Raw genomic sequence first — 9972 nt, 5'->3', positions numbered from 1 at the left:
AGCAATACGGTTCTGGAAGGCCATAAGGGACGTGGCTTCTAACTGCGAATGGACAGCCTTAAACCCTTCCTCAGTCCAATTTCCTAATTTCAAGACTGGATCATCATGTTGCACCGGTACGCCATCCCGGTCTACAGGATTCCAATCTCCGCATACCTGACTCCATTTAGGGCCACATGCTTTCATCCATACTTGTTGGACTTCAACGCCATCGAGGTGGTAAGATTTTCTTATATTTTCTATGTCTTGCATAAATCCTTCAATATCGACATGTGGTGATGATATCATGTCGACTGCTGCTTTAATATCATCAGCATTCCATGTCCGATATACGAGCATGGTTGGTCGATGTCCTGCTGTGCCTCCACGAGGATTTGGTACTTCTATCATAGGATAGGCACCGTCCTGGTCACTGTGTTCCTCCATGGGAGGAGCTGTAGGCACTTTTGTTTGACTGCGTGTTTGTGGCTTTTCTTGTTTTTCACTTTTTACCTTAGGTTTTACTGCCAAATCATACTGTGGTGGCGGTACGTCATCATCCTTTGGTAGAGGAGGATATAACTGTGTTGTTACCGACGATCCAGCCGACGGTGGTTGTTGAGGTTGTTCTGGTTCTCTGTGCTGAATTATCACATCTTCTTCTGCCTTACCTACGCCTTTCTTTTTCCTTGCTTTCTCTAATCGTCGCTTCTCTGCTCCCTTCTGTCTGTTCTCCACTAAATCTGCCCCTATTTTCTGCTTCTTTTTCTTATCACCTTTATGTTCCTCTTCTGACCTTTCCTTCAACTTCTGAATACTAGTCAGGTTCAGTCATCCGTCAAAGTCATGTTTATTTATCCAGGTCTCCAATTTCTTAGTTGCTTTTGGATTTTTTGCTTCCATAAATTTCCAGTCGTCAGTTGATAAATTTTCCTTATTTTTAGACGTCTTTCCCCCCATTTTTATTATTATTCTTTGTTATAATTTGGACTTCAGATGGGGGCACACCTAGGGTGTTCTAAATCTGAAGTTTTTCACTTTCTTTGGACGTGACACTTAACAGTCCGTCGTGTGGTTGATTCCTTTCACCTCCCCGTAGGAAGCGGAATCACTTGCCTCTGCTTCCACACACACGGTTGTCACTTACGTTGTCCAAAGTATTACACTCTCACACTTTTATTCTCAAAACCGGTATTACTTCGTATTTAAAACAGAGGAGTCCGTACCCTCCTTCCGGAATTTAACTACGTGCGTCCTTCGCAAACCGTAGAGGAGTCCGCCCTCCTCGCGGAGTTTAACTGCTTTACATTAACAGACGATTCCACGCCATCGTTTACGGAGTTTAACTGTTTATGTGATCACACTTTTATTCCCTACCGGTACGCGTATATAAACAGAGGAGTCCGCACCCTCCTTCGGAATTTAACTACGTGCGTTCCTCGCCATCGTAGAGGAGTCCGACCTCCTTACAGAGTTTAACTGTGTTTCATTAACAGACGATTCTGTATCATCGCTTGCGGAATTTAACTGTTTATGTGATCTGATCACCATTCACTCAGTACTGTTACAAAGAAATTCTACTCACTGACTCGACTTCCTGTCTGTCTTCTTCGGGAAAATCTCGTCAACCAGACGATGCCAACGGCGGTCGACAACTGCAGACACGATCAATCGATCGGAACTTGGCCAAGGATTTTCGTCTGGACTTGACGACCCCCGCCGGACACCTCCGGTATTGTTGAGATCCCGGACGTAGCCTCCAGTCAATGTTGGGTATTTTCTCCTCCAAACATTCTTAAAACCTTTAACAAGACAAACAGAGTCAAGAAACGCCAGTGAGACAGAAAGTCAAATTTTAGCTCTCGAGGAGTGCAGTCAGGCTGTACACCAAAGCTACACTAAAGTCTGGCCTGCGCTCCTGCTCTTTTTATTGGAGAAGCCCTAACCACATCATAAAACTTGTCCTAAGGGTGGGGGGAACAACGCAAGACAAGTTTCTTCCCGTAACATAAACACATACGTCAATGAGTGCAGCTGTAAGGAAAAACAGTTTCTTTCCTTTAATCTTATCGTCGAAGGTCAGCACATCCCGTTCGTTTGTTGCACTTATCATCTGTTCTGCATCTGCCTGGAGTGTCCTGTTCTTCACACTAAGCATCACATATCACAAGGCCATAAATTCACAACAGTCAAACAACCTCCAGTTCTTTACTCCCAGTTCGCCTGACCCCAGCATGCTAAAACAAAGTTGAATAATATGTGCATTCTCAGGGTTATCTTAAGACTGGTGCAAAACAGCCACAATAACGTTTCATATGAAAGAAGACAAAGGTACAAATGTTTAACAGTGATAACATATATACAAAATCTTTAACACCTATAAGGCATACATCAGAGGCTGCATAATTTCTTTTCAGGCTGGTCAGAGGAAGCAAATCACAAGAATATAAATGATTGTTTTAAATTGTTCTATGAACCCCTTTACAGCTTCATATAGACAAATCTCACTGTTAAATTCAGATCAGAAAATCCTGGCTAAAATCTGGGCAAAAAGACTCAGCAAAGTGATGGGGAAACTGGTCGACTCTGATCAGACTGGCTTTGTCCCAGACACGTGCTCACATAGTAATCTTAGGCGTTTGTTCAACATAATTTACTCTCCCAGAATGCAACAGGAATTAGTACTGCTTAGTTTAGATGCCGAAAAGGCATTCAACTAACTTGAATGGCCTTACCTCTTTGCTGTTTTGGAAAAGTTTGAACTGTGAAATAATTTCATTTCATGGATTAAAGTGCTCTACAAGGACCCCTCAGCCAAAATACATACAAACCAAACATTATCCTCCCAATTTAAGCTCTGGAGAGGTATAAGGCAGGGTTGTGTTTTAAGTCCATTACTCACTAGAACCCCTGGCAAAATCTATTCATAGAAAACCTCAAATACATGGTTATAACACAAAATATACATTGAATAAAATCTCTTTATACGCGGATGACATTTTATTATATGTGACACAACCACAGATCTCTATCCCGGCTATTCTTTCAGTCATCAACGAATTTGGAACTTTTTCCGGGTATAGGATTAACTGGGGTAAAAGTGAGCTACTGCCTGTAAGTTTGGACCGGTCTGATTGGCTTGCATCTCTCCCTTTTAAAGTGGCCTCAGAAAAAATTACATATTTAGGTATAACAATAACAACATTTTATGGCTCACTTTTAAGTAATAACTTTACCCCATTGCTAGGAAAGCTGAAAGATAATATTCTGTTTTGGAAGACACTTCCCATTTCACTTGTAGGCAGGGTGAACGCAATAAAAATGGTATTCCTCCCACAATTTTTGTATTTGCTACAAAATGTACCCATGTTACACAAAATTCTTGGAGGACTATCCCTTCCTAGCTTTATGCATTACTATTGGGCTGTAAACATAAAAACAATCTCTTGTCTTCTTGATGACACAGCCCTGATCCCTAAAGGGCTGCAGATGGAACGAGAGGATTGTCTTCCATACTCTATAGGGGCAATACTACTTTCTCCCGCCACAGACTGGTGAGCGTTATAATAATAATCCTATCATTAGATAGTTAGGACTCTTTCTCTCCGATGTTCTGTCTGAGTTATTTCATTAGTTACTTCATCCAAACCATCAACATGTTTATTAGACCCCATTCCTACCAGGCTGCTCAAGGAAGCCCTACCATTATTTAATGCTTCGATCTTAAATATGATCAATTTATCTTTGTTAGTTGGCTATGTACCACAGGCTTTTAGGTGGCAGTAATTAAACCATTACTTAAAAAGCCATCACTTGACCCAGCTATCTTAGCTAATTATAGGCCAATCTCCAACCTTCCTTTTCTCTCAAAAATTCTTGAAAGGTTAGTTGTAAAACAGCTAACTGATCATCTGCAGAGGAATGGTCTATTTGAAGAGTTTCAGTCAGGTTTTAGAATTCATCATAGTACAGAAACAGCATTAGTGAAGGTTACAAATGATCTTCTTATGGCCTCGGACAGTGGACTCATCTCTGTGCTTGTTCTGTTAGACCTCAGTGCGCTTTTGATACTGTTGACCATAAAATTTTATTACAGAGATTAGAGCATGCCATAGGTATTAAAGGCACTGCGCTGCAGTGGTTTGAATCATATTTGTCTAATAGATTACAATTTGTTCATGTAAATGGGGAATCTTCTTCACAGACTAAAGTTAATTATGGAGTTCCACAAGGTTCTGTGCTAGGACCAATTTTATTCACTTTATACATGCTTCCCTTAGGCAGTATTATTAGACGGTATTGCTTAAATTTTCATTGTTACGCAGATGATACCCAGCTTTATCTATCCATGAAGCCAGAGGACACACACCAATTAGCTAAACTGCAGGATTGTCTTACAGACATAAAGACATGGATGACCTCTAATTTCCTGCTTTTAAACTCAGATAAAACTGAAGTTATTGTACTTGGCCCCACAAATCTTAGAAACATGGTGTCTAACCAGATCCTTACTCTGGATGGCATTACCCTGACCTCTAGTAATACTGTGAGAAATCTTGGAGTCATTTTTGATCAGGATATGTCATTCAAAGCGCATATTAAACAAATATGTAGGACTGCTTTTTTGCATTTACGCAATATCTCTAAAATCAGAAAGGTCTTGTCTCAGAGTGATGCTGAAAAACTAATTCATGCATTTATTTCCTCTAGGCTGGACTATTGTAATTCATTATTATCAGGTTGTCCTAAAAGTTCCCTAAAAAGCCTTCAGTTAATTCAAAATGCTGCAGCTAGAGTACTGACGGGGACTAGAAGGAGAGAGCATATCTCACCCATATTGGCCTCTCTTCATTGGCTTCCTGTTAATTCTAGAATAGAATTTAAAATTCTTCTTCTTACTTATAAGGTTTTGAATAATCAGGTCCCATCTTATCTTAGGGACCTCGTAGTATCATATCACCCCAATAGAGCGCTTCGCTCTCAGACTGCAGGCTTACTTGTAGTTCCTAGGGTTTGTAAGAGTAGAATGGGAGGCAGAGCCTTCAGCTTTCAGGCTCCTCTCCTGTGGAACCAGCTCCCAATTCAGATCAGGGAGACAGACACCCTCTCTACTTTTAAGATTAGGCTTAAAACTTTCCTTTTTGCTAAAGCTTATAGTTAGGGCTGGATCAGGTGACCCTGAACCATCCCTTAGTTATGCTGCTATAGACGTAGACTTCTGGGGGGTTCCCATGATGCACTGTTTCTTTCTCTTTTTGCTCTGTATGCACCACTCTGCATTTAATCATTAGTGATCGATCTCTGCTCCCCTCCACAGCATGTCTTTTTCCTGGTTCTCTCCCTCAGCCCCATCCAGTCCCAGCAGAAGACTGCCCCTCCCTGAGCCTGGTTCTGCTAGAGGTTTCTTCCTGTTAAAAGGGAGTTTTTCCTTCCCACTGTAGCCAAGTGCTTGCTCACAGGGGGTCGTTTTGACCGTTGGGGTTTTACATAATTATTGTATGGCCTTGCCTTACAATATAAAGCGCCTTGGGGCAACTGTTTGTTGTGATTTGGCGCTATATAAAAAAATTGATTGATTGATTGATAATACGGTGAGAGTTTTGAAACAGATGTTAAAACACTTGAAACTTAAAACATTTTCGCTGTACCTACCTATCTCATCCAACCCTTCGTTTCACCCTTCATATACAGATGGAGCTTTTTATTTATGGAGAGAATTGGGCCTGTGTGTGATTAAAGACCTTTATTTGGACAACTCTTTGTTGACATTTCAACAATTACAAGAAAGATTTGATTATCAAACAGTCATTTCTTTAGGTATTTATAAATATGAAATTATATCAGGTCTTTTATACCACAATACCAAAATATTGTTCCAGATGTATTGGATAGATGTCTAAGTGAAAGCTCAGGCCCCGAGTTGAGAATATCGGCAATTTATAGTATACTCCAAGAAGTAGGTAATCCATCGACTGTTCATATCAAAGAAGAGTGGAAGAAGGAATTTGGGGTAGCTATTAGTGAAGAAATTTGGAAACAGGCTTTACTCAATATAAGCAATATTTCAATAAATGCTCATCACTGCTTAATACAATACAAGATTGTGCATAGGTTACATTATTCAAGATTGAAAATTCATCAAATTTACCCAACAAGTTCACCTTTGTGTGAAAAATGTATGACGGAGCAAGGCACATTACTTCATTCCTATGCACTCTGCTCTAAGTTACAGCCATTGTGGGCAATATTTTTGATTTTCTATCAAAAGTTCTAAAAGTCAGAATATCCCCCAATCCAATCCAACAAGGAATATGAACCATGCACAATTGTGTTTGTAGCATACTCTTTAGTTATTGCGAAGAAGCTCATTCTACAGTTTTGGAAAGGCAGTGACACTCCCACATTTAAGAAGTGGGTCACAGAACTGACAGGTACATTACACCTTGAGAGAATACGATATTCACTTAATAATGACATAAACATTTTCAACAGGATTTGGCAGCCCTTGTTATCGTTTCTAGAAAATGGCTAGCATGTGCAGTAAGGGGTGGGTAAGGGAGGGTGTCAGGGGGTTCTATGTTCATGTATTAATATTTGTGGAGTAATAGGACTTTAAGTTCAATTTTGTTTTTTTTATATATTTACTTTTTAATATTATTACTGAAGAGGGAATGGAAGTGTGAGTGATGTTTATATTTGTTTACTTAGCAAGCCTCATTATAATATAAAAAAACTGTCAAAATGCATGTTTAAATACTGTTCATGCCTCTAATAAAAATATTTTAAACAAAATTCCAGATAATCCATGTCTGCTGCGACATTTAAGATGCGTGGAATTTAACAAAAGCAAATACAATAACGTCTATAAACCCAGAGAATATATTCACGAGAGTTTTAGGCACTAGAGTTTAATGCTGTTGTCCGTGGAGCCTGAACAGAGTGTCTGAAATGCATTTGTCCTGTCGTGAACGTACTAATCCTACCCATAATGCACTGCTTGGCACAGCATGTCCACACTAAAACCTTAAAAATTAGCACTTTACTTTAAACTAAAACATATATCTGTTGTTTTCACTTTATAAAACTTCAGACATGACAATAATTTTAAATAACTTGTCCAAAATTAGTTGGTTAAAATTTGAACCATAAGTTTAAAAATGTATGACTCTGGATGACTTGGGTGATATTGCCAGCATATCAGTATGGTGTTAAAGGAAATGATTTTTCTTTTTTCTTTTCTTTTCTTAAAAACCAGGTTTTCTTTTGCCTGCAGAGGATAGTGTTTATAGAAGCAGCTGTCTTCTGTTTGCAGAGGGTGGAACCATACATCTGTTATGAAACTTTTATCAGGTAGGTGCTCAACTGATTTTCAATTTTAGAAATGTTTGTTGCTGTTCAGCTTTGTTTACTACGTTATCGGTCTAAATTACCAGACAAAAATCATTGGAAGATAATTAGTGTGATAATGGTTTTTAAAGTTATCTAAAAAGATAATCCGATAATGAAAATGTTATCTTCGATAATTATCTGTTATCGGATTATTGGAACTGTGCCACCATGCTTATGAGCATCCTTATGTTCGAACATGATGTTCGTTATGGACAGTCCGTGACTAGCACAGAAGTCCAATAGCAAACGACCATTTGTGTTTAGATCAGGGAGGCCAATTCTCCCAATCACACCTCTCCAGGTGTCTCTGTCATTGCCCACGTGTGCTTTGAAATCCCCCAGCAGAAAAATGGAGTCTCTCACCGGAGCGCCATAGAGGACTCCATTCAGGGACTCCAAGAAGGCCGAATACTCCAAAATGCTGTTTGGTGCATACGCACAAACAACAGTCAGAGTTCCCCCCCGCCACCCAAAGATGCAGGGAGGCGGCCCTCTCTCGTCTACTGGAGTAAACTCCAACATAGCGGCGCTCAGCTGGGGACTCGTGAGTATCCCCAACCCGCCCACGCCTCATCCCTCTGGGCAACTCCAGAGCTAGAATAAGGTCCAACTCCTATCAAGGAGAGTGGTTTCGGAAGCCGAGGGTGTGCGTAATTAGAAATTACAAGAAATTACAGAAAACTGTCTACTTGATTTTGTGATGACATGAACTGATGAGAGAATGTAAATGGACTGCATTTATATAGCGCATTTCCATCTGCATCAGACGCTCAAAGTGCTTCACAATAATGCGTCACATTCACCCTGATGTGAGCGTGCCTGCCATAACAAGGTACTCACCACACACCAGGAGCAACTAGGGCCCTTAGTGATTTTACATCAGGCTGGGAATTTGAACCGAGGATTGCTCTGGTCTCATGCCCATGCTTAACCACTAGACCATCACCCCACCCATAAGTTCAATCAATATTCGGATTTCATTATTAAAAACCACAAACACAATACATCTGAAATTTTATTTTATGATTTTCACTTCATACTTAATCACAAAATGCTTCATTCTCATGCCAAAAAGTTTAATTTCTGAATAATTTCAACACAGATTTGCGGATTTCTTCTGATTGTATTCCATAAATGATGGGCTGGAGGCTACTTGGGATCATACGGAACAAAATGGAAGAGAATTTCCTGTAATAAGAGAACTGTGGGAAGCGATGCAGGACAACGATCATCATTCCACAAATAAACATGATCAGATAGACGATGAGATGAGTGCTGCAGGTCTTTAAGGCCTTCTTGTTCAGAGATTTGTTCTTACTGGTCAGACAGACGACTGTAATCTTAGTGTATGTGAGAACGATGCTGCTGATAGAAGATGTAAGTAAGACCACAGTGAAGGTGAGACCGTAAACATTATTGATGATGACACTGTCACAGGATAGTTTGAACAGTGAGGCGTTGTCACAGTAAAGATTTGTGATCAGAGTCCTGCATCTGTTGAGTCGGACGGACAGACCGATCAGAATCCCGACCAGAACAAAACCCACTCCCCAGGCAGAGAGCGACAGCTTCCACACCATCTTACTGGTCATGATGGTGGTGTAGTGAAGAGGATTACAGATGGCCACGTATCTGTCAAAAGCCATAATCATGAGCACAGTGTGAGCAGTAGTTGCGCATAAATGTAAAATGAATGCTTGGACGACACACTCGTGAAAATTAATGATGCGTTCAGATGTGGACATCAACATGTCTGAGAGTAAATGTGGTATCGCGACACAGTTTCCCAGGATGTCGTTAAGTGACAGGTTACAGTAAAGCAGAAACATGGGCTGGTGAAGGTTCTTATTGATAAAAATCAGAAGTGTGATGCCTGCGTTTGCCACCATAATAAACATGAAGGTGAAAAAGACGACGACAAAGACGGCATGAACGTAATCCTCAGAGATATTTAGTCTCTCCAGCTGTAGTGTCAAACTATTGTAGGTGTAGTTTTCCATCATCCTGAAACCACAATAATGAATCATTAAGGCCAAAGAAAATGTTGAGGTCAATTGGAATATAATTTTTAAATTTGAAAGTATTATAAGTATTTTTGTTTTTCAATAACCTTTGAGATAAAAAATTCTAAGTAAACAAAATTTGTAAAATCATGTTCATTTAAGAGCTCAAATTAAACTCCTAAAACCTGAGCTTGAACAGGAATCAGGTTTTGTGAAATAAAAACGATGCCCCTGTATGTGGAGGCAGGGTCTGAGGAGGTGAGGTTCTGTACTTAAAGAACGTGTGGTTATTTCTAACCATGACTATATGAACATTAAGGCTGCAATAATTTGAATTCACAAAGGTTGAGAGAAGAGGAGACTGGAGGCTGACCTTTAACCCTTCCAGATTCAGGATAACTGCACTGAAAGTCTGGTTCTCTATAGAGATGATCCCAGAGAAGGTCATGGAAAGAAAATTTATGAACTGATGCTAACAGAGTACACAAGGGCTGAATTCTGACACAATAATGCAATAAGTTGGAAATTTAAACCTTCAAAAATAATAATAATTAAACCAGACTGCATGAAAAAACAAAAGACTAGAAACACAGTCACAAAA

At 39.8% G+C, this 9972-nt stretch overlaps 1 protein-coding gene across 1 annotated transcript; it reads right to left on the bottom strand.

Annotated features, from left to right (window-relative positions):
* Nucleotides 1-8443: 8443 nt before the first annotated feature.
* LOC117516484 (olfactory receptor 52N5-like) lies at nt 8444-9368 on the bottom strand. Its single transcript, XM_034177393.1, has one exon. The coding sequence runs from the start codon at nt 9366-9368 to the stop codon at nt 8445-8447; it is 924 nt and encodes a 307-aa protein (XP_034033284.1). The 3' UTR covers nt 8444.
* Nucleotides 9369-9972: the final 604 nt, after the last annotated feature.

The sequence above is a fragment of the Thalassophryne amazonica genome, chromosome 9, assembly GCF_902500255.1.
Source record: "Thalassophryne amazonica chromosome 9, fThaAma1.1, whole genome shotgun sequence".
Taxonomy (NCBI): domain Eukaryota; kingdom Metazoa; phylum Chordata; class Actinopteri; order Batrachoidiformes; family Batrachoididae; genus Thalassophryne; species Thalassophryne amazonica.
The sequence above is the reverse complement of the archived record's forward strand: the minus strand, read 5'-3'. Positions and strand labels throughout refer to the sequence as shown.

What these genes read in the sequence shown, in the direction of transcription:
- LOC117516484 (XM_034177393.1), bottom strand. Translation starts at nt 9,368, where the DNA reads ATGGAAAACTACACCTACAATAGTTTGACACTACAGCTGGAGAGACTA.